Source organism: Podarcis muralis, chromosome 15 (assembly GCF_964188315.1).
Source record: "Podarcis muralis chromosome 15, rPodMur119.hap1.1, whole genome shotgun sequence".
In the NCBI taxonomy this organism is placed as follows: Eukaryota; Metazoa; Chordata; class Lepidosauria; order Squamata; family Lacertidae; genus Podarcis; species Podarcis muralis.
This window is the reverse complement of record NC_135669.1, coordinates 38,678,043-38,703,348: the sequence shown is the minus strand read 5'-3', so window position 1 is coordinate 38,703,348 and position 25,306 is coordinate 38,678,043. Positions and strand designations below refer to the sequence as shown.

Below are 25,306 nucleotides of genomic sequence, written 5' to 3'. Positions count from 1 at the left end.
TATCCCTCCAGATTCCAGGGATAAACCTATTGTTGCTCTTTCTGGACACCATGCAGCAGGTATGGTATAAAGCTATCTGCTTGGTAGCACCGGAGGAAGAAAGGGTATATAGAGTCTCCAGGGTTTAGCTGAATTTGGAATCTAGTGGTGGCAGAGAAAGTTATGGAACATCTAAGGACCCTTTCTCTTTAATTTGGCACCCTTCCATCATCTTTATCACTCATATGGACAGTGGGATTCATCCTCCAGATTGCCAATGTCCCCTGTGAGCAGACACATACCTAAGCATTTCTGGCCCCTGGCTTAATGCAATTGTTCCATTTATTCCTTTTTTCTCACACAGCCCTTCTGAGATTATCCTGAATGATGTTTCACAGTATCGTGTATACCAGGTTTCCTCAACCTCGGCCCTCCAGATGTTTTGAGACTACAATTCCCATCATCCCTGCTAGCTAGGGATCATGGGAGTTGCAGGCCAAAAATATCTGGAGGACCGAGGTTGAGGAAGCCTGGCGTATACCAATGCAATGTGGATTTTTTTCCTATTTTCTGTTTTGTTACGTCATGCAAAAAACAATTTAAAATTACTGTAAAAAAAGAGAAAGAAATGCTTTAAGCAAAAAAAACACAAATATTTCAGAAATCCTGAGAGCTGCATTGCAGGTCGGATCCATGCAAATGCCGCAGGGTCTGTTGAGCTCCCTTTTCAGGATGCCAGCCGCCCAGTTTCATTCTGCCACCCCCCGCCCCACCCATATTGCCCAGGCCACAGTCAGCCAGCCTACTGTAACTTGCCTCATTTCCTCCAGGCAGCCTGTTCATATGCACCAATTGGCCTTGGTCGTCCAGCACCAGCTCTGTGTATGTCAGCAGGTCAGAAGGCAGCGGAGGAGCAGGCAGGGTCGCAAAGTCTTTCATGTATTCCCAGAGTTTAATTAAAGACTAAAGGTGTTTTGGGGAAGGGAGAGAGAAATAATAAGATGCTTTCATTACATTTTTTTAAACAAAACAAAAAAAACCCCACTCTTCATTGCTTGGTTCAGATGCAACAGGAAACCATGGTTTCCCACTATTACAAGGATTCGTGTCCTAGCAGTGAGTCTAGGTGGGCAGTTCTTACCTGTCGGAACATTTCGGGGATGTCATAGACGTATGTCGTCCCCAATGACTGCGCCTGGAATCTCTTGGACTGGAGCAGGTCCTTTGTCACATACGGAGTGTTGATCAGCATTCCGTGCAGTGGCCCTTGCTTATCGCCGTAAGCCTGGAACATAATCTAGACGAGGAGATACACACCCACAGTTAAAGTCAATTTGATGTTAGACAAGGCCCCACGGCTGTGTTGTTACATCCCACCATACAGGAAAGGCTATGGGATGAATGGCTTCTTGAGGCTGGTATTCTCCAGGCAGTGGTCCTGGGTTCAGAAAGTGCGCTGCTGCACAAAGCACCGCTTCCCCTACACACACGCACACACATGCTCAGTCTTCATAATAACGCTGGCGCCATTTATCAACAAGCCCCCAAACCAGCCACTTTCCAGTTATGGAGCAGAATGCAATAGACAGACAGCATGGTGCAGTGGGTTAGAGCAGGGGTTGGCAACCTAAGGCCCATGGGCCACAAGCAGCCCACGGGGGCCGTTTAACCGGCCCATGAGCTGCCCCCAAACCGAGCCGCCTGCTTGGCGAGTCCCTGCGCACTGCGCTAAACTGGCACAGCGTGGCGCAGGGACTCGCTTTCGCAGCGCCGGAAATCGTGTCTGCACAGAAGCAGAAGTCGGAAATCGTGTCTGTGCAGACGCCGGAAATCGGAGGTGCACACGCAATCTGGCCCACGGAGGGATCTCCGCTGGAGTGAACCGGCCCAGGCAAGGTAAACCTCGCCAACCCCTGGGTTAGAGTGTGTGACTAGGACCCTGGTTCAAATCCATGAAAGCTCACTGGGTGATCTGTCAGCCTAACCTACCTCACAGGGTTATTGTGAGGATAAAATGGAGAAACATGCATGCCGTCTCAAGCTCCTTGGAGAAAAGGTTCAGTATGAATGTATAAATAAATATAATTATGTATTCTAACAGATTACACGTTAACACTAAAGTGTAGAATATTGTATTTATTTCACTCTAAATTAAACCTTCTCTCCCCGACCCTTTTCAGAACCTCTCTACTAAAGGAGTCAGAACGGAGCCTTGTCCCATTTGTCTAACCCCACTTTAAAAGTCATCCAAGCTGGCAGCCCTCAGCTGGCCATGTGGCAGGGAATTCTATAGATGTGTCTCCTTTAGACTCCATCTGCACCACACATCTAAAGCAGTATTATGTCTGCTAGAGCAGTGGTTCCCAATTTCTAAGTACCGCGCACATGCGCACACACACACATTGTTTTTCAAAAGCCAGGACATGGGCCCTGTACTTTTGAAAATGTTGATGTCTCTGTGGTAGTTTTTGTTATGTCAGCAGTGCCACAGATTCCCTGGGTGGGTTACACAGACCCCAGGGATCTGTGGGCCACCGATTGGGAACCACTGCCCTAGAGAATCTGCAGTTTCCCCTGAGTGCTGAGAGTTGCTAGAGGGAACCCCTATTCCCCACACAGAGCTTCAATTCCCAGAGTGGTTTAACAGTCAACCCCTCTGGGAATTGTGGTTCTGTGAGGGAAACAGGGGGGTCTCCTAACAACTCTCAACTCCCAAAGCAGCATCAACGGAGCTGTTTTGTAGAATCTCCCTTCTTTACCGGCTGAAACGCCGAAGCTGGAACCTGAAAAACAATAATAACCAAAGAGAATTTGTCTCCCCCTGCCAGATGTAACCCCACAGCTGCACGATTTAAGTTGCCGCACCTGTGCCGTTCTGGAGTCCGTCACCTCCTTGTACAGACTTATGTCTAGATAATAACCGGACTCATTGGTCAGGAAGAGCCGGATGGGAATCGCCTTGCCGGTCGGCGTCAACCGAATGTTGATCTTCAGCTCCGCCTGGAGGACTCTGAGCTTCCACAAGCGGCTGCCGTAGCGCATCACCATGCTCCGTACAGACTCTTCGATCTGATGGGGGCAAGAAAAGACTCTGGTCATGGAGAGGTCCAGGTTAACCATTACTGCAAGTAGTGCAGAGTGTGGGTGAAACTTGTACGAACTGTGTGAATTTCCCCTCCTGTGTAAAGTGCTCATTCGCAGAGCATCTGCTTTGCATGCAGAAGGTCTCGCATTCGATCCCTGGCATCTCCAGATAGGGCTGAGACTTTCCCCAGTCTGAAACCCTGGAGAGCGGCCTCTATTCAGGGTAGACCTGAACAGCTTCAACCTTGGCTCCCCGGCTGATGTTGGACTACAACTCCCTTCAGATCCCTCTGCCAGGTCAGCCCATGGCTGGGGGTGATGGAAGCTGTGGTCCAGCAACAGCAGAAGAAACAAGGTTGAAGCTCTCCTGTAGACAACGCAGATGGACCAGTGGCCTCAGTACATGGCAGCTTCCTGTGTGGTGGGCTCTTTCTCACTGGAGGTGTTCAATAGCAGACCATGACTGCTAGGGATGCTGCAGCTGCATCCTCCACTGCGGATCTCGCCCTGAGCAATGGGCTAGGCTAGATCAGGACGGCCTAACTTTTCATACCAAGAGTACTTCTAAGCAGTACCTGAGGGCTGCACACAGAGCGCAGAAAGGAGGAAGCGAGGCCAAAATTGGAGGGCCACCCCAGCCCTTGCGCTGCCTTCCCAAAGCCAGCTCAGCAAGGCGCCAGGCTTTGGGAAGGAGATCCGAGGTTCTCGCAAAGTCCTAGAGACCTCCCATCTCCCAAAAAGGCCTTGAGGGTCACACGTGGCCCTCAGATTGCACGTTGCACCACCCTGGGACTAGATGACTAGATCCGAGTACCTCCCAGTTCTTTGAGCCTATAAAATCCTCACCCCCATCTTCTTAATATTCCAAGAAACCAGAGAGCAGCATTAAGAGCAAAATTCTCTGCAAACATTTCCTTTTTTAAAAAACAGCATTTACGCCCCTGCGTTTCACTGCAGCTACGATGCCTTAAATCAACAAGGCAATTACCGCTCGGAGGCCCGTTCCTCTGCCGTTTTATTAAACTTTCTAATATACTGCTGTTTGGTAAATAGTGCATATTAAAAGGCAGGCAATCGGAAGGCAGGTCTTAATGTTCTCTCTCAAACTGCCTCTTTTCCCAAAGCCCCTCTGGGGGACACTCTTCCCACAGCTCCTGCAAAAGGAAACCCCTGCGGGGCTTGGAGGCACCTGAGAAGCGGAACAGTCAGAGAAGTGCCTTGCCACACTCCGTGCGTCAAATACGCTGCTAATCCAGTTTTTCTAACTGGAGGCAGGTGGTGGTCAAGGCATGGGGCGATCCACCCTCAGCCATGTGGCTGGCCAGAGGGAAGGAGGAACCATAGCCGGCCTGTGGTACAAAGAGCCAGACTTGCTACTTCAGCTCTGGGCTACCCTAGACCAGTCCCCACCTCCACTGTATCTTTAAAGCAGCACCATACAGATATAAACAGCCACAGGAATGTTTCTTTGAGGTGCTGTGAGTTGTTCGGAGGCCCCTATGCCCCTCAAGAGAATCTGCCATTTTCTGAGTTCCCTAAGAAGAGGGATTGGCCTCTGAGCAACTCTGAGAACTGTAGCTCTGAGGGGCATGGGGTCTCCTAACAACTCTTAGCATCCTTAACAAATTAGAGTTCCCACTATTCTTTGGGGGGAAAGCCATGGCAGTTAAAGTGGTATGATACTGCTTAAAACATACAGTACAGATGAGACCCCAGCACAACACTTAAATGCAAAATATGGATTCCCCACCTCTGTCAAGTCCCAAACACACAACCCTCCCACATAATATTTATTCATCTTAGCTGCTCTCCAGTTTTGTAGACCACCCTTCGTCACTTTATTTCCCCCCACTTTATATTCCTTTATTTAGGAGAGGGAAAGCATATTCCTTTATTTAGTCCATTTCAAATGTTTCGCAAGCACATAACTTAAAACCTAGCAAATGTCTCTCAGTCCATCCTGAACAGACAACCATGTTTCCCTGTAATGCTTGAAAAGAGACAAGAAAAATAAACCATAGTGCCTTGTGCAAAAATACTGAAAAGACGGGGCCATATCATCAGCAAATCAGGTTAACAAGGACCAAAGACAGTGTTAAGCGTTCCAAATGCTGGTATGTTGGAACAGAAATCCAGTTTCCATCATCACTTTATAGCAGCGGTGGGCAACCTGTGGCCCTCTGGATGTTTCTAGACTCCATGGCAACATCTGGAGGGCCAAAGTTTCGTGAAGTCTGGCTTCATAGTGACCTCAGAACAGTTTCCAGACTACCAAAAAACACAAAAATATGCAATATTGAAAGCTAGGGTTGTAGAGTGGTTAGGATGTCGGTCTAGGACTTGGGACAGAAGGGTTCTGCCATGAAGCTCTCACTGGAAGACCTTGGGCCCAGTCCCTGCCTCTCTGCCTAACCTACCACTCAGAGTTGTTGTGAGGACAGAATGGGGAAGGGGAGGACCACTTGAACTCCTTGGAGGAAAAGGGTGGGGCAGGAATAAAATGAAATTAATACTTACAAAGGCACGACTTAAAACAGTCATTAAAAGGTAATTTAAAGAAACAAACGTGCCAGCCTCAAAAGAGAAACCAACCTCATTGATTCACCCCAAATGCTTCAAGCAATGATAATGTGGGGTTTTTTAACTGGATGGTGGAAAGTCATTTGTATCTCCCTCTCGGCGTCAAGGGGCCAGCTTACCTTTGATGGGTCCATAATGACCGTCGGGACGAAGTTGAGGAAGATGTGGTTGCAGTCTGTGCGCACATTGGTGTTGTTGAAAGCCACCTCCAGCTCGTCCATGGCTTCCAGAAGCAAGCGCTCCCCCTCGTTCTGTAGATATTCGAAGGACGCCTCCTGCGGGCAGAGAAACCAAGCTGTTATTTAAGGATAACAGAAGAGCTTTGCTGCTGGATCAGGCCAGCGACCCACCTGATCGAGCATCCTGTGGTGTAGTGGTTAAGAGCAGTGGACTCGTAATCTGGTGAACCGGGTTCGCGTCTCCGCTCCTCCACATGCAGCTGCTGAGTGACCTTGGGTCAGTCACACTTCTCTGAAGTCTCTCAGCCCCACTCACCTCCCAGAGTGTTTGTTGTGGGGGAGGAAGGGAAGGGAGAATGTTAGCCGCTTTGAGTCTCCTTCGGGTAGTGATAAAGCCGGATATCAAATCCAAACTCTTCTTCTTCCTGTCCTCCCAGTGGCCAACCAGACGCCCCTATGGGAAGCTCGCAAGCCAGGGCTTGAGATCAAAGAGCAACTCTCCCCAATTGCAACTGGCGTACAGAGGCACAGCCCCTGGGACAGCAGAGGAAGAGTACAGCCTTGCAACTAGCGGCCACCTTAATCCTCCATGTATTTGTCTTTAAGAAGGTAAGTGGAACCCTGCTGGATCCGGCCAAAGGCACCCTGTTCTCGTAGTAAGCACTCATGAGCTTGCAAGCAGGGCCTGAGCACGAGAGCACACTCCCCTCCCTTGGTTTTGTGCAGCTGGTATTCAGAAGCTTGCTGCCTCTGACAGTGGGAGCAGAACATAGCCATTGTGGGCAGCGTAAGAGTCCAAAAGCAGGACCTGAGCACAGCAGCACCCTCTCCACTTCTCAGCTACGAGTCAGCTGCAATGGAGGTAAAGCACAGGCATAGGGCCTAGTAGCTAGTGATGGTTAGAAATATTAATGGACTCTACGTAAGAAGAGCCCTGCAGCTGGATCCGGCCAAAGGGTCAGCTGGTCCAGCATCTGGTTCTCACAGATGCCCCCAATGGGAAGCCCACAAGCAGTTCTTAGGGTGACTTACACGAGACATGACAGAACACCGATAAAGAAAATGTAATACAGGCAACTCCCCATTTACGTGGATTCAAAACACGTGTCACTGTGCGCACGCTCATCGCAAACAAAACCTGGGAGGGGCACAGAAAAGGGCAAAAACTGCCCTAGAAGCATGCGAAAATGGCAAAAATGGCACCTAGAAATCCCATGAGCCTTTGCAAGTGTAATCCCATGAGCCTTCACACTGACCTTTCAGGCCAGTGGAGAGTTGGAGTTTGAGCAAGGTTCGGAGGGAGTGGAGTTTGGTGGTCTAGTAAGTGCTGCTGGTTTTTAAAAGGTTTTTCAAGGGCTTCCAGAGGTTTAGAGGGTGTTTGCAGGCTTCCTCAATGGCGTTCCCAATATATGTGATTTCATTTAAGCGCATGGTGCCTCGGAATGTAACCTCCGCATAAATGGAGAGTTACTTGTAAATGGCAACACCTTAAAATAAACACGCGCAGCACCTCATCATCAGGTCGTGTGTCTTGCTAATAAATCAGCAAAGCCCACCTTGGTAACCAAGTCTGAGTGCCGGATGATCGCCCGCACAAAGAACCTGTAGTCGGTAACCTCAGCACCCGCCTCGACTTTTGCGGCGCCCAGGTAGAGGTGCATCTTGTGGTTGGCACATGGAATGGCGGTGAGGTCAAAGTTGCGCATTCGGTTGAGTTCCAGCTGGAAGGCCAAGGCCGGTTCCAAGTGGCGGTAGATTCTGTCTTCTTCAAACTGGGAATGGAAATCCAACCATGTATATATTGGGATGATTTGTAGGAGTGGGCAGGATATAATTTATAAACACAACAGATAGACAGATATTAGAAAGTAAATTACAATATTAAAAAATGGTATAAAGATTATGTTGCTAAGCTTAGAAGTACAAAGACAAATAATTACACTGATGTGTATCTGTATCACAGGTATACACACACTTTCTATATTTTGGAAAGTTGTTGGTTTGCTATGTGTTTGGGCAAAGTGTTGCTTTGAGGATATGAATCCATTTCCAACTCAGAAGACAGAAGCAGTGAATTAGCTAGTGCTTACCTTATCCCTCGCCCGGAATGTGAAAAACTTGGGGAATTCCCTCTGTCCAAAAAAGGAAAAGAGTGAAATTAGCCTCAGAAAACATCACCTGCCATTACTCTCTCACCTATAGATAGCAAGGGTGTTCTAACCGTAGTCACCACTGTTAAAAAGAATGATCCTCTGGCTTTAAACCACCCACCAACAAAACCACCATTTAAAAAGTCATCCAGTTTTTTTAAATACACTGCTGTTGCTTTAATTTCTGAATTTAAGCTGCCCTTGAACATTGCTCTCCAATAGAAAAGTGGGATATAAACATTTCTAAAAAACCCCCAACCTTTTAGATTTTAAACACGAATTTTAAGAAGGGAGCAGGAAAGCCAAATATTTTACAGAGGTCTGAGTATTATTTAATGGCAGTGTTCACATCTCACACTAAACCATGGTTTAACATAGCCTTTCCCAACCAGGTGCTTTCCAGATGTTTTGGACTACAACTCCCATGGAGTTAAACAGGTGAAAACTGACACAGCATTGCAGCCGAAAGCTGGTTTGTCATTCCTAGAAATCTCAGTTTGGAGGAGTGTGGAAGACATAAGGATACCCAAGAGAAAAGTCTCTTTGCACTTGGGCCAACTCCATTTCCCATAATTCCTCAGGAGAAGCCACGACTGTTAAAATTGATATTCAAGGAAATATGACGTTTGCAGCTTAGGTATGCCCCTGTATTTGCAAAAGTTGGTTGAGGCCTAAAAGGATAGGACATAGAAAATCACAGGATATGGGTTGCATCCATGGCATCCATTTGAAGCACTCTTATGCCACTTCAACAGCCATGGCTTCCCCCAAAGAATCCTGGGAGTTGTAGTTTGTAAAAAAAGTCTCCTAGCAACTCACAGTACCCTTAACAAACTACAGCTTCCAGGAGGAAAGTTGGGGGGGGGGGGAGTGATTAGGAAGATAATGAAAATGCCCACCCCTCTTGCCTTACTCTCCAAATGCTGCCAATTTGTCCTTCTAGCACCCATGCTAATGTGATTTAATATTTTTCCCCTAAAGAAGACCTCCCATCTAACATTTTCGGGCAAATATGCTAACTAAATGTGCACATGCGCACAAACACGCAAATCCTCAGGGTTTTGCTACCAAAATTCCCCCCTCCAAATTTTTTTTTTAAAAAAAGAAATCTCCCTTCCTAGATGGAGGAATTATGCCCCCGCTGTGTTCTAATCAACCAACCATCATCAAGACAATCAGAATAATTCGCCTAAATTAACCAATCAAGACACCCTGCAAATTGGAGAATGCAGAAAGCTACACGAGAAAAAAAATCATCATAGCTGGTTATTATACTAATAATCGCGTTAAAAACCTAATGAGATGAGGAAATTGGAAGCTTGCTGGAGCAGCTCTCTATTACCTCAACATGCTGAGAACTAATTATATAGACTGTAATTAAAACACAAAACAAACCCAAGCCAAGGCCCCTGAGTTACGTTGACAGGCGGTCCGGTAACAAAGAGGAGGGACTATTAATGACCAAGCCAAAGACTCTCCGAAGGGCAAGGCGAAGCTCTCCAAAAAATCTCTCGACACAAGAGACCTCCTCTTCAAAACACAGAGCATCTCCACCAGCAGGAACTGGTCTATTTGAACAAAGCCATAAGTTGTCTGATCAGAAGTTCAAGCCTTGCTTTCCCAGGAAGACGGCTCAGAAAGCAGTGGCGGCTGGTACCCCATAGGAACTGGTGGGGCAGAAAGCAAGGAGCCCCAACAATTGGGAGAGCCAGAGAATTCTGGCTTTGTCCCTATCCTCTTCCCAGCTGAGTTCCACAAGGGCGACACTGAAGCGACGGAAGACGAAGCTGGCGGCAAGTGTCACCGCATAAGAAGCCAGGCATGCAAAACGTCCCAAGTTCATGTCTTGCTATACCCAGGCAGGGCTGGGAAAGGCTCTTGCCTGAAACCCTGTTGTTGGGACAACAGCTCCCATCACCCTGGCTGGAAGGACACATGCCCCACCCTGATGTCAGACAATATAGAGCTAGACCTGGGATTGGGTGTCTCAGTCCTGGGGGCCAAATGTGGCCCTCCAGGGCTATTGGACTGGCCCTTGGGATTCTCCCTAGACCACCCCCCACCCTCTCTTGCTTCCAGCCCTGCCCACCACCCATTGTGGCCCTTGGACCGAGCTAGACGGACCAACATCTCTCTGCATAATGGCAGCCTCCTTCCTGCGTTCCCCGGGCTTCGAGGTGGTCTGTTCTGAGGTCCAATCCAGTCTTTCCTTTCTAACTACATTTCTTCCCTTCCTTTCGCCTTTAAAAGCTGCGGAATCCAACCAGGACTTCCCCCTGCAAGCTGGAGGCAAAGCGTGTGGATTTATTCGCAAGCACTCAGAAAAACTCTCCCCTTCCTCAACTTATCCATTTTTATTCTCTCAAACCGCCCCGATTTCTCCTTGCTAAAGCCTCCAGGTTCTTGCTTAAGCTCTCCTGACTTTCCCCTGCTTCCTGTCTTAAAGCTGTTGATTGATTGGTATCTGTGCGTGCGTTTTAAGTTCGCTCCCATCAATAAAACCCGGGCAAAGCTGCTCACGCCATACAAAGCATTCTGGGAGAGGCTGGTGTGTGTGCGCACACACACACAAGGGACAAAATACTCTTGCTCTTTTCCTTTTGCCTGCAGCCTAATCTCTCTTATTACTCCACAGAGCACGGCTAATAGTCCTAACCCCAAACAAGAGAAAAATATTCCCAGTGATATCTATTTTTAAAGTGGAAGGAACACAAAGGAAGGAGAGAAGCAGATGGAAACTGGACCAAGAAAGCCTGTTTTGCAGTAGCTGTTTTCAGATGCTCACATTTTTAAAATATGCTTTTGTTTTAATTTGTATTGTTTGCGGTTCTGTTGTTGACCCAACCCACCCTCCAAAAAGCTTGTTTGGTAGGAAAGGTAGGATAAAAATTCACACTTTTAAAATTTATTTAACAAAATGTATATACCACTTGATTGTAATGAAACCTCTGAGCGATTTGCCATAAAAATTAAAATTATCAATTAAAACAGTCAAAAACTTAATAATAAAAGATACACTGCATATATGAAGTAAACTGAAGAGAATATTGATAGCATAGCTCAGATAAAACAACAACAGTAAAAAAAAGAGTGGGGAAGGTTTGCTTGTTTAGCTTTAATAGCTAAAGATATTTCTGACCATAAGATCTATGGGGTCATTTTTGCTGAATATGCCAAGTTGGACTTGGAATATATGAATAATCCAAAACAGTGCACAGCATAACAACTGATCATAATGATCAACACACACACTGTCCTAAAATATTGTACCAACAATTAAACCCGCAGCACATCAAACAGTTACACAATTCATAATGTACTTTGGGTGGGGGGGCTGAAGATGATAAAATGGGCTATGAGTATATGAAGGCCTACTAATCCTCAGATGGGTACATAAAAATTCAGCCCAACCATAAAGGGGCTGCTGATCTGCAATAATTCACCTGTTGGGCATGTGCTTTCCAGGTTAGATTTCAAGCTATGCTCACAGAATCTCTGACGGCTAAATTCTTTATCAGGTCAGCAATGGACCAACTGTTCTTTGTGTTTTGGGAGAGCAGCGACATCAGGAGGGCCCACAGCTTCCCTATCCCTGACAAACTGGAAACAGCTCTCATGGGGTCTCAGGCCAAAAACTTCCCATCCTTGCTACCCAAGATTCTTTGCATTAGAGATGCTAAGGATGGTTAACCTAGAGCTCTTCCACCTGCAAAGCATCTTCACTATAAACGCAGTTAGCTCAACCAGTTAGAGTGTGGCACTTATAACTCCAAGGTCATGGGTTCGATCCTGCCTTGAGGGATGTTGATTCGATGACCCTCAGGGTCCCTTCCAACTCTACAATTCTATTCTTCTTCTGACACTGAACACTACGATTTTTTCCCTATGGATCCAGGGCAGGGTGGCCTCATCTGGTATCGAAGCCTTGTCCTCCTTCTAGACATGTGGCTGCACCACAGTTGACAGATTGGTCTAAGTCAGGGATGGAGAGTCTGTATTGCAGTTATTACTGGACCTCAGCTACCATCATTGAAATTGAAACTGAAATACTATATTGTCACTTGTACAACTTGTATGCAGTGAAATTACACAAGCACCCCCCCCCCCCCACTCAGGTCTCTTAGTCTTAATTCCCCTTGTTTACTGACGCACACCCACCAAACCCAAAAGTCAATTGCCCTGTTGTTATCTTTTCATTCAGCAACCTAACAGCCCACGGATAGAAGCTGTTCTTTACCCTGTTGGTGCAACTAATCATGCTTCTAGATCTTCTGTCTGAGGGCAGGAGATCAAGAAAGTGCCGGCCAGGCTGCGAATCATCCCTGAGAATTTTCCTCACTCTCCTGAGGCAACGTTCTTCCGCTATTTCATCCAGGGGATTCACGGGACAGCCCATAATATCTTGTGCTGTATTCACCACCCTCTGTAGGGACTTCCTACCAGATGATGTCAAACCAGCGTACCACACCGTGATGCAGTATGAAAGGACACTTTCTATTGTTGACCAATACCAATATCATCAGTGAGCATTGGCCAGGCTGGGCTAATGGGTGTTGGGAGGAGTCTCACAACATTACCAATGGCAAGACATTGACAGTGTCCGAAACTTTCAAGAACTTGTGCTTGAGCTTGCGTTTCCTCCTCCCTCCCTTTTCTTTTTCCTCGTATGCTACGTCCTTTTAAGAGTACAAGTCCAACAGCAGGGCCTGCGTTAGGACTGATTTGTAAACACTGTAAGTAAACTTCTGCAGGTCCATCCCTGACTTAAACATAAATTTAAGAGTAGGGGAAACAAACCCTTTCCAAGTACACTAAGAAACTGGAAAACCTGGAACTCCCCATCCCTCCCAACCAACACCTTTTACTTACATGAAATCTTTGGTCCACCTCACAGTTGACCTGTTTCCTGAAATCCTTATGGGCAATAAATAAATAAAAAGAGAGAGGCACACAGAAAGGCGGAGCAGGGTGACAGGAAGGATAAAGGGGAGGGGGGGAAGCAGAAGAAAGCTAGCAATTAGTATATAAATTAAAAACAAATTAAGGCAAAAATCACAAGCAGCTCAATATTGTCATCATCCTCAATTCTCAATTAATTTTCTTGAGAGAGAGAGAGGGAGCTTATTGAAAAACCATTGCGCAGTTGGAGATGCACAAATAAAATAAAAAGCAATCATGAACAGGACTCCTCCCTCTCCCATTCAACCCCATTAAAAATAAGGTTTGCAAATAACGTGAAGACTGCATTTAAAAGCAAACTATGAGACACACACACAAATGGAGGGGGAGAGAGAGATATCAAAATACCTTTTGTGCCACAAGGAAAGTCAGTCGCCGGATGCCATGGTCAATCAGGACGGATTTCTGGAAGGAAAAAGGAAGCAAAATGGGAGGAAGAATACAGGAAAATCCAAACTTGGGAGTAGGTGGCTTTATGTTTTCTTAAACCCCATTTTTCAAACAGAATTTATCACACAAAAGCCTAATGGAAGAATGGTAAATAATGCAAGTGCATAAAATTAAAGCAACAGATCGAGGCAACACAAAAAGGAAGGAGGTCATGGTTTAAAAGTTCCTAAAAGGTCTGGGAATTTTCATTTTAAAAAGGCTTTCACCAGGAGCGAGGAGGAAATTACAATGCAGGTGTCAGGTGAACCTCTCTGGGGTGAGTATTGTAGATTCAGGGGGCCACAGCTAAGGCAACCTTGTGATTCATTCCCATTGAGAGGTGGTGAGGTCAGAGACTAAGAGACAGGCCATTTCGAGCAACATTTGTCCAAAATGTTTTGCATTTAACTGTCCCCCAGATTTCCTCTTGGGGGTGGGTGGGAGGGGGGCTTAAGTCTCCCTCACAAGGACCACCTCTCCCCACATGAACCTACCCATGTGCATCATCAGAAGGTGGCAACACACAAACAGGGCCTTCTCAGTGGTGACTCCCATTTCGGGAGGCAGAGTCGGGACGATGCAGATGGATGGTTTCCTGAGGGGCGGGGAATCCAGCCAGATGGGGAGGCCTCTGCCAGATCTGGGGGGGGGGGCTTTGCAGAGAGGATCCTGGCAGGGTCCAAGTGTCGTGGGGTGGTCCCTCAACCTGTTCTCTTGATTTACCTGTCCCTACAAGTCCTGCCTGACCCTGCAGCCTTGCTTCTCCCTCCACAGATGTCAGCACCTATCTCCCATACCTCCCATACCACACTACCAAGAATAAGAATATTTATACCCTGCCGATCTGGCTGGGTTTCCCTAGCCCTGCCTCTCCAAAGAGGATAGAGGCATCCTCTCCATCACCTAGTTCCCAGAGGTGCCAAAGGAAGGATGAACAGATAGATGAAGCAGACCCCGCCTTCAAGACAAAGGGCTTGAAGAAGCATTGGTGTACTGGCTCGAACCTGCTCAATTCTTTAATATAGGATAGCAAATGGGGTGTGTATGATGTCAGTGTTGGGTTGCCTCAGCTTTGAGTAGTTATATCACCTGCCTTTGTGCATCCATGTCTTGGGTTCCCTATGCGCACTACCTGCTGTGCCTTAGACCAGAGATTCACAGATGTATCCAATCTAAACATCAAAGACTTTGGAAAGGATCCACCCTTGAATTCTTGTTCTTCGACAACTGGGAGCCAAGGACATGGGGAATGACATCCCAGAGAAGCAATCCTGGCTCCACTGCTGTGTGCTTTTAAGCACCAGGCTAAAACATTTCTGTTCTCACGGGCCTTTGATCGTTAATTGGGAGGGTAGTGAATTATACTTTTTTTAAAAAAAGAAGTTTTTATTGCACCTTTCCCCACAAAAACACAAACAACAAAGCAGTAATAGATCACCACAGTGACACAAAAGCATGAGAAAAACGGAGTAGAGAACAAAGGGGAAAACCGCTAGCGTTCTGAAACTGCAGGTCTGGCTGAAACTACTGAATTAAACCAAAAAGAAAGATGAGGCACAGGCGATCATACTGTGAGATACACATTTTTGATCTTTTGGAGGGAGTGTGTTTTGGTATTGTGTTCTATGGCTGTTTCGTATGAAGCTTCAATGCCTTTCCTGCTGCAAAGGCACTCTTCCGTGTGTGGGAAATGCAACAAACAAATGGCATAAATACTGAACTCTCCCTGCATGTTTGAAATGAGGAGATGGGTCCTCTGGGTCAAAGGAGATAATATCTGGGTTGATTGGGATTGCTCAGTTGGCAGAGCATGAGACTCTTACTCTCAGGGTTGTGGGTTTGAACCCCATGTTGGGTGAAAAGATTCCTGCGCTGTTGGGAGTTGGACTAGATGTTCCTTGTGGTCCTTTCCAACTCTGCAATTCAGTGATTCTGTGACTGGCCCCTTTCACCGTAGCAAAAGCCTTAGATAGGAGCCATCGACAGCCATCTCCTCCAGCCTCCTGTTCTGACAAGGGCCAGCCAACAAGCAGGATCTGAGCACGAGAGCCCTCTCCACACCTGTGGTTTCCAGCATTCAAAGGCGTAGCTGCCCCCAATTGTGGAGACAGAACATAGCCATTGTAGCTAGTAGCCATTGGCAGCCCTCTCCTCCATGACACTGCCTGATACCCTTTTGAAACCGCCCAAGTTGGTGGCCATCACTGCCTCACACTGTGGGAGTGAGTTCCATAGATTCACCATGCATTTCCCGCTGCCTATAGCCTTCAGAAGGGACATGGGTGGCGCTGTGGGTTAAACCACAGAGCCTAGGGCTTGCCGATCAGAAGGTCGGCGGTTCAAATCCCCGCGATGGGGTGAGCGCCCGTTGCTCAGTCCCAATTCCTGCCAACCTAGCAGTTCGAAAGCATGTCAAACTGCAAGTAGATAAATAGGTACTGCTCCGGCGGGAAGGTAAACGGCGTTTCTGTGCGCTGCTCTGGTTCGCCAGAAGCATCTTAGTCATACTGGCCACATGACCCGGAAGCTGCATGCCAGCTCCCTCGGCCCATAAAGCGAGATGAGCACCGCAACCCCAGAGTCGGCCATGACTGGACCTAATGGTCAGGGGTCCCTTTACCTTTACCTTTTTTGCCTTCAGAAGGTATGATGAGCCTGCGGGAACAGGTGACTAACCCCCTCCACCATCCCTGTCCTTCCAGTGGCTGACCAGATGCCCATGGGAAGCCCACAAGTTGCACATGAGGATGATAGCAACCTTCTCCACTTGTGAGTCATGGCAACTGCTATTAAGAGGCTCGATGCCTCTGACAATGGCGACAGAACACAGCCATTTGTGGCCAGTAGCTGTATCTGATAGCCTTGTTCCTCCGTGAATTCGTCTAATCCCCTTATACAGTGGCAGCTGTTTTGTTGGAAATGCCCTTTCTCCCCCTACCCCGCTTACTAACCTAGAAATGGGGGGAAGTGTAACTAGAAATGGAGAGAGCAAGATAGAGAGAAGGCTCCGATTCCACAACACCAGGAGCAAAAAAACCCGCCCCTTTCCAGCGCAGGCGACAATGCTTTCGCTAAGGTTAAAACCCTTTTGAAAATGAGCATCGGGGCAGCCGTAGAGGGAGAAAGGAAGAAAATAACTTCAATAATAATGATGTGATTTTTATTTTTTTATTTTTTAAAAAAAAATGTTATTGCTTTTAAAATTCCACAAGTGTCAGACAATAAGTATATAGCAACGGGATTCTGATTACATTGTAATAATGCAGACCTCCCAGCGACTCAACAGCTATTATAGCGCTATTAGAGACTAGCACCTGGAGAAACTCCATTTCCACTGACTGCCTCAATCTCCTCCACAAGTCATTTACAAGTATACGATCCTAATTTCTATCAAAAATAGAAGGGGGGGAGAGAGAACGGAGGGGGAAACCCTTTCCACGACATGCTGGGACTGGAAAATTATTTGGACAATTTGGATCAAGCTATTTGATAGCTTAATGCGCAACACCTCCCTCTCCTCCTGTTAAAGACACGCACACACTCTTAAAAAAAAATGCCTCAAGCATCTTTATGCTAATGAGAGAGAGAGAAAACTAGTTTGGTACTTTATTTATAAAAAGGGAGAAAGAAAAATTCTGAGATGGATAGAATAATGTATTGCTGGAGAGGGGGACGTTCAAGCTGCGATGAATTTTTATCTGCATGTTCCTATCCACCGTCATTGCTTTGATTTAATCTTCTCTGCACTGGTTTTGGTGTTTTACCAGTCCAATAATAAAAAATTAAGAGATTTAAACCAGTTAAGAATTTAAAGCATTTAAATGTTAGAACAATAACAAAGAGAAAGTATCTGAAGGTATCTGAAGGAGTGTGCATGTACACGGAAGCTTATATCAAGAACAAATTTAGTTGGTCTCTAAGGTGCTACTAGGGACGCGGGTGGCGCTGTGGGTTAAACCACAGAGCCTAGGACTTGCCGATCAGAAGGTCGGCGGTTCGAATCCCGCAACGGGGTGAGCTCCTGTTGCTTGGTCCCTGCTCCTGCCAACCTAGCAGTTTGAAAGCACCCCCGGGGTGCAAGTAGATAAATAGGTACCGCTCCGGCAGGAAGGTAAACGGCATTTCTTTGCACTCCTCTGGTTTCGCCAGAAGCGGCTTAGTCATGCTGGCCACATGACCCGGAAAAAACTATCTGCAGACAAACGTTGGCTCCCTTGGCCAGTAAAGTGAGATGAATGTGACTGGACTTAACTGTCAGGGGTCCTTTACCTTTTTTAAGGTGCTACTGGACAATTTTTTTAATTTTTTTTTTATATTTCGAAAGAGAAGAGAAGAATGCTCATTACAAAAGTGACTGTCTTCTAGAACAACCTTTGCCTAGCCAGATAGAGAAGTAACCCCAAACATCTGGACCAGGTAGGCAAAGGCTGTTCTACGGATTCCAGAGTCTGGTCCCTCCAGGAAACGTTTAGCACATGCTGTCAGATGCACATGACTAGGAGATCAGAAGACTTCTAACATTCAGCGAACCACAACTGTTCATTTTGTGCAAGGCAAAAACTGTGGTCAGTTGAAAACCATGCTTTGTCTGAATAAGCCAAGAGCAAACCATGGTTTCTGACCTTGGCGTGTTCAGACAACTGAAATTCTAAGCCAGCTGCAGTTCCCACTGACCAACAAACTGTGCTTTGTTGAAAATGGAAATTGATGCTTCTGATCTCCTCGTGGTCATGGTGGAGGTAGAGATGGAAGCACATTAGCCTAAGGATGATTGCCACAGCGCTAAACTATGGTTTCGTATAATGTCCAAAAGTGGCCACTGACCCACCACCAACTACCTGCTTCTGCCACCTGCTCTGCCACAAGTGCCGTAACCACCAATGCTTATTTCAGGCAAGATCGTGGCATGGCTGACTCCAGAGTTTCACAGAATTAGCTTAGAAGGGTAGCTTTTCCTTCAGAATTTCATTTCTAGGAGACTAGGTCCCTGCCTGAGGCCAATGAAGGCCTTTGTGGGTGCCATGAACGCAACATTAGCAACCTCTGATGTGGATGGTGAAGGTTCTGCCACTGAGGACACAGCAGCAGAGGTGAAATCACTGCACCCCCATTCCCCCCCTCACACGATCTAAAACCTGACATAGGGAAGAGGAAGTTGATGCGAAAGGGAAGGAGGGAAGAATAGATCCATCCTGCTTAGCGACAGGTACCTTGGTTTGTGTGAACTCTCTGAACATGCTGGCCAGCCCTTCATCATCGATGTCGCAATCGGTCTTAATGGCGACGTTGAGGATGTGAATTGGCTCGTCTCTGGCACTCTGGAGTAAAACAAACAAAACAATGTGCCTTAGAATGTACCAAAGTGCTTTTCTGGGGCGTTCTGGGGGAAATGTAACCAAGTTTTCAAAAAGAAAAGGATACGAATCCTTGCTCTGGTAACTGTGAGACAAGACTACTGCAATGCACTCTATATGGGGCTGCCCTTGGAGATGGTCCGGTAGCTGCAGCAACTGCAGAAAGTTTTAGTGACGAGGAATTTTAGTATCACAATGAAGGTGATGAAGTGGTGGAGCTTCTGTGGACAGCCACAGACACGATCCCCTCGGGCAGAGTCAAAAACCCCACCTTGGTGCCAAATGGACCCCTTTCAATATTCCTATCCGTTAGTACGGACAAAGGTGTCATGGAATTCTACTCAATGTTGATCCAGAGCAAAACTCCAATGTATAGTTAGCAGAGTAAAAACTTAAACACGTTGCAGGATTCCCAAAAAATAGACCAGAGGCAATTAATATTTCGTCCAGCTGCTGAAGGCAAATGAGCATAATGGCCACAAATCCAATACATTCAGGATTGGCAATGTGCATAAGAAATCCAGTTGTGGCAGGCTTAACTTAAACTTACAATAACTTAAAATAAGTCTAAACTTTAACACTATACAGTGGTACCTAGGGTTACGAACTTAATTCGCTCCGGAGGTCTGTTCTTAACCAGAAACCGTTCTTAACCTGAGGAGTGCTTTTGCTAACGGGACCTCCCGCTGCCACCGCACAATTTCTGTTCTCATCCTGGGGCAAAGTTCTCAACCCAAGGTACCAGTTCCGGGTTAGTGGAGTTTGTAACCCAAAGTGTTTGTAACCCAAGGTACCACTGTATACAGAACACCACACCAGAAGGAAAAGAGATTGAAAAAGAAAGCGAAACCCAGGCTCCTTCTGGCCCTACTTTTATAGTCAGCATGACCTTGACAGAAAAGATAAGAGAGTCAGTTTAAGCCAGCTGTCCTCAGCTTCTCTGAAGGTATAACCCAAACATCATGAACCTTCTGCTTGTTTCTTTCACACAGAGAAGCTTCCAGAACCCTCTTGAATTAATTAGAATAGGAAAGACCTCTACACATCAGATCATACTTCCTGCACTAAGAAATGCAAAATGACAAAAGGTAGCAAGCGGGTGATGTTGTACCTTATCTTCATCATACAAGGACGGGTGGCCTGCTTCCGGGAAGGTGGGGCTTTGAGGTGGGGAGTCACAAAAGCACCCCATGACTTCATCGAAGAGCCTGAAAGGAATGAAGAAGGAAAATAGCAGGTGCACACAACTGGCGGCAGAAGGGCTCATTCCACACAGCCAGACCAAACACAACCAAAGTGTGTGTGTGTCCCCCTTGCCCCTTTATCCGGCTTGCACAAGGCTACTGCAAGCCCCAGGCCCATATTAGGGATCTCGCAGACTGAATGAGCAACTCCTGCAAAAAATGGCACAGCAGCACATTTATACCTAGCACGCAGGAAGAGAGGAGTCCCTTATATCTGGGCGAAAGGATCAGGTGCAGCTTTGTAACTGGATTGTTGAGCACAACCAAGAAAAAGACTACGAGAGCTGGCTTGGAGTAATAATAATAATAATAATAATAATAAATAATAATAAATTTTTATTTATACCCAGCTCTCCCTGGCCAGAGCCGGGCTCAGGGCAGCTAACACCAGTAAAATTACAATTAAAAAAACCAAAAACCCAATTTAAAATATAGGTTAAAATATAATTTAAAATGCAGCCTCATTTTAAATAGTAGCCCATAGATCAAAACCATAAGGGGAGGGAAACATAAGGGTCAGACTGAGTCCAAACCAAAGGCCAGGCGGAATAGCTCTGTCTTGCAGGCCCTGCGGAAAGATTTCAAGTCCCGCAGGGCCCTAGTCTCTTGTGACAGAGCGTTCCACCAAGTCGGGGCCAGTACTGAAAAGGCCCTGGCCCTAGTTGAGACCAATCTAACCCCCTTGCAACTTGGGACCTCCAAGGTGTTGTCATTTGTGGACCTTAAGGTCCTCCACAGGGCATACCAGGAGAGGCGGTCCCTTAGGTACGTGGGTCCTAGGTCTAGGTAGGGAGTAAAGATGCGTCACCTCTTTCTTTCAACCCACTTCAACTGGGAACCTAAATTTGCAGTGGGGGAAAGGGAGGGCGTGCGGCACAAGACGCTCTCCCAAACGCACAGACTCCTTCCCCTTGCTTACCGGACAAAGTCTTCGAAGGTTCGGAAGGAAACCATCCCGCCCATGCGTTGGCACGGAGGGGTGAACGAGTTGTCCAAGAGAACGTCGCTGACGCTGGCCACGTGCACCATCCCATAATGGTTGAGGTTGGACGAGAAAGACATTCTGGAACAGCAGTGTGAAATCAAGAGCATACGTTAGGGGGAGAGGCAGAGGCCCGAAGGCATCCATGAAGAGAGACGTGGTTTGAAACCACCTAAGAGGCTGGGCTTTGTGGGGCTTAAAAATAAAGGAGAAAACAAATAGCCCACAAGAAGAGGAGTGTGTGTGTGTGTGTGTGTGTGTGTGTGTGTGTGTGTGTGAACTTGAGACTCAGAGTTCCAGAAAAAGGAAGGAACTCTGAACACCCAGTTGGATTTTGCAATGTAGTCCTATGTGTGCCACGTGGTGTTCAAGGAGATTTACACCTAGGGAAGAGTGCAGAGAAGGGCAGCCTCCATGCTTCCGCTCCTTCATTCATTCATTCACCCGCTACACTCTACATTCATACATTCACATGGCTGAACTGCACACGATGTGTGGCTGTCCCCTGGATTACACTTTCTGCTAATTAATTATCGTTTAAATAGAGCTTCGATAGAGCAGGGAGACACTGGGACTAAGGGAGCATTAGATTTATCAGAGCAATCCATGAAGCAGCACAAAGTAAGGCAGGAGTTCCCCCTGGGGGACACAAAACAACAATGCCCTTCAATGCACTTAAGTGCTATTCAGCTATCTCCAATACACTTGGAATGAAGCCAGATTAGGTTGTTGGGGAATTTGCTAAATAGGTGTTAAAGGGCTCCAGAAGGAGGGGGGAATGAATACAAACGGTGAACAGAAAGAGGAGACAAAACACACTCTGTGTTGTTGGAAATCCTTCTTCCATTCTGTAGAGCCTTTTTAATTTTATTTTAAGGAAATCAAGAAGCCAGAGGTGTTCTTTCAAGGCAGAAGAATGTGTTGCCAGATTACTGCCCCTTAACACAAACAAGTATCAAAACTGTATCAAAAGTATAAAAAAAAACCCTTCGAGATTGGATTGCTGCAATGGACTCTACATGGGGCTTCCCTCGTGCTTGATCTGAATGCTGCAGTTAGTGCGGAATGCTGCAGCCCAATTGCTGACGGGAGTGAGGCCTTGTCGGCATATAACACCTTTGCTCAGTCTGAACTGGTTGCAAACTTGCTACCAGGCCAAGTTCAAGGTGTTCCTGTTAGAATAAAAACCCTTAATAATTTGGGAGCCGTTTACCAACGAAATTCCCTTACCCCATGTGCGCCCACTTGGCCGCTTCAATCGGCGGAATTGGCACCCCTACAGGTGTCACATAATACCCATTCTGCATTTGAAGAACTCAATTGTTTACAGTGTGGCAGCACCTGCCCTTTGGAACTCCCTGCCTATTGAAATCAAACAGGCATCTTCACTGTTTATAGACAAGCCTGCCCAGACACCTAGAAAGCTAAGGTAATTTTAATCTGTTTTAGTATTTTATTTTTCATGTTTTCAACGAGGGTTGCGATTTCCCCCTGCCCCTCGATTTCACTGTTTTATCTTTTTTTATACACCGCTTTGAGGTTATTTACAGTCAAGCGATGTGTGAATTTTATGAAATAAATTATGATTTTTATTTTTAAAAAGCCTCTCAGGCAACATGCAGGTGTGTGTGGCAATCACCACCTGGTCTTTATCATCAAGAACCCGCCACAAGATAGCCTCTTGCTGTACCACATTTGGTCATGTGGCATTTCTGTTACATATGGCTTATGTATCTAATTTAAATCGGCACCTGTCTGTCTCGAGAGACAATGGAGTGTGCTTCCGGAGTGAAGTCAGACTTATGTGTTAGCAGCACTGAAGGGACCTCCCTAGGGCGCAAGCCTGGGCAATGTATATGGAGGTCCTGGGCTGCCCAGACGACATGACCCTCCTCTCAGCCTCACTGATGTGGGTCCAAAGGAAAGCAGAGCAATACGTTTGGCTGCAGGAGGTTCCAGAAAGAGGCATACAATAATAATAATAATAATTTATTATTTATACCCCGCCCATCTGGCTGGGTTTCCCCAGCCACTCTGGGCGGCTTCCAACAAAACACTAAAATACAATAACCTATTTAACATTAAAAGCTTCCCTAAACAGGGCTGCCTTCAGATGTCTTCTAAAGGTTTGGTAGTTATTTTTCTCTTTGACACCTGGTGGGTGGGCGTTCCACAGGGTGGGTGCCACTACCGAGAAGGCCCTCTGCTGGTTCCCTGTAACTTGGCTTCTCACAGCGAGGGAACCGCCAGAAGGCCCTCAACGCTGGACCTCAGTGTCCGGGCTGAACGATGGAGGTGGAGACGCTCCTTCAGGTATACTGGACCGAGGCCGTTTAGGGCTTGAAAGGTCAGCACCAACACTCTGAATTGTGCTCGGAAACGTACTGGGAGCCATCCAACCATCGTAGGGACTCTAGATTTGTGTAGGTTTTACTCCTTAGCCTTCTCTTCTCCCAAAGATACCTCGCAATGCAGTAGAGGTTTGGGATCAGAGTTTCCCTTCTCCTAAATGGGCTACCTTCCCAGGTGAATGAGCCCCATCTGCCCCCTCTAAAGCAGAAACCGCCTTCTTGACGGTTGGACTCGCTGTTGGTCTCTGGTTCCTTATGCTCCATCTTGACCACTGAGATCCTCTAAAAGGACCCTTCTGATGGTTTCTCACGCCCCTGAAGTTGCTTTGGTCTTCACGAGGGACCAAGCCTCTAGGGAAGAAGACCTTGCCCTGTGGAACTCCCTGCCAGTTGAGGTTCAGTGGGAACCGTCCCTGCCTTCTTTCAGACTTCTTCGGAATACTGCACTGTCCATTCGCAATATGAATTCCTCTCTTTAACCAACCAGTATCTACTGGTGCTGATTTTTAAAATTATATTTTGTGCACATTTATGGACAGATTTTAATTACATTCCTGCATGTTGTAATGCCACCTTGATATACTTAATGAAAGTGCAGATTATAAATAAAATAAATAAAAATAAGACAACATATATAAACGTCCCTCCCAAATGCTTCAGCAGAATTTATCATCCAATCACCCCCAGCCAGTTTTTGTTCTTCTGTGCCAATGCTATAGATGATAGGATCATGGCTGTCAACTTTTTCCTTTTCTTGAGAGGAATCCTATTCGGAATAAGGGAATTTCCCTTAAAAAGGGGAAAACATTGACAGCTGTTGATAGGATATATTTTGGGTTTATTTATTTATTTAAGACAAGGATGACTTTTAGCTTTAAAAGATTTAGGAAATCTTTTGCAAATTAAGGTTACGAACAGACATATACACGAATGCACACAAATAAAACAACCACTTGTCTTGAAATGTGTTAACACGCACAAGGACACCACAAAGCAGCTTTGCTCAACCTAGCGCCCTCCAGACTTTTTGAACTACAACTCCCAGCCACCATATCTGTTCCAGCTGGGGGTGATGGGAGTTGTAGTCCAAAACATCTGGTGAGCATCAGGCTGGGGGAGACCAGTACAGACTCTTTATAGTTAGACGCATTCATTTCCCTCTTAATTGGTTTCTGACTTTTGACCGTGGTTGTTGGGGGGGAACTAAGCTCATTCCAAACTGTTTCTGATCGGATAGGAAGCAAATTTTTAGAGAGCACAGCTTTCCCCAACCTTTAAGGCCCTGTCTGCACTGTATGTTTTAGTTTTAAGTTACAGCTTTCCCCAAGGAATCCTGGAAATTGTTGCTTGTTAAGGGTGATGAGAGCTTCTCCCTCAGTTCCCAGAGTTCCCTAGGAAGAGGGAGATGGACCAGTGGTTTGACTTAGTGGAAGACAGTTTCCTACACTCCCGATTCTAATCTGGGGAAGGGCTAAAGCAGCTACTTCACATGCAAGAGGTTCCAGGCCCAGCCACCAGCATCTCCAGATAGGGCTGCGAATGTCCTCTGCCTGAAAACCTGAAGAGTCACTGACTGGACAATGTAGGCCCGGGGTTGGGGAACGGATCCAGCCAATTGTGATGTTTGGCCAGTGCAGAGAGATGAGCGGATGGGAGCCCCTTTGTCAAGGCTGGTGGGTCAATCCTCAGGCAGCCTTCTGCTCTACACTCAGTCAAAATTGGATCCCTGCTCTGCATGCTAAAAGTCTGGGTTCAGCATCTCCAGGTAGGACTGGGAAAGAGGACGGCTTTGAAAGCCCGGAGAGCAGCTGCCGATCAGTACAGACCATGCTGAGCCAAATTTGCAGTTTGTGCATTAGTAACCGCGGAGCTTGATTGCTGTAACACGCTCAACGTGGGGCTGCCCTTGCATCTAGTCCAGAGGATTCGTCCTCTGCCAGAGGTCCGGAGGGCGGCAACATGGGAACGGGCCTTTTCTGCAGTGGCTCCCCGTTTGTGATATGCTCTCCCCAGGG

General features: G+C 46.7%; 1 protein-coding gene across 6 annotated transcripts in view; it reads right to left on the bottom strand.

Moving 5' to 3' along the window:
- Positions 1-25,306, bottom strand: part of ACACA (acetyl-CoA carboxylase alpha) — a 193,989-nt gene that overhangs the window by 84,008 nt on the left and 84,675 nt on the right. For 4 of the 6 annotated variants that reach the window (XM_077919430.1, XM_077919431.1, XM_077919434.1 and 1 more), the window contains 11 exons: positions 20,878-21,021; positions 19,826-19,922; positions 18,571-18,678; positions 13,280-13,336; positions 12,842-12,886; positions 7,913-7,954; positions 7,379-7,594; positions 5,763-5,918; positions 2,845-3,048; positions 1,121-1,276; positions 796-942 (listed from right to left, as the gene is read on the bottom strand). In XM_077919430.1, the coding sequence (XP_077775556.1) occupies positions 796-942; positions 1,121-1,276; positions 2,845-3,048; positions 5,763-5,918; positions 7,379-7,594; positions 7,913-7,954; positions 12,842-12,886; positions 13,280-13,336; positions 18,571-18,678; positions 19,826-19,922; positions 20,878-21,021 (1,372 nt within the window). The remainder of the gene's footprint in view (positions 1-795; positions 943-1,120; positions 1,277-2,844; positions 3,049-5,762; positions 5,919-7,378; positions 7,595-7,912; positions 7,955-12,841; positions 12,887-13,279; positions 13,337-18,570; positions 18,679-19,825; positions 19,923-20,877; positions 21,022-25,306) is intronic. The other 2 variants (XM_077919432.1, XM_077919433.1) reach the window with 1 other exon arrangement.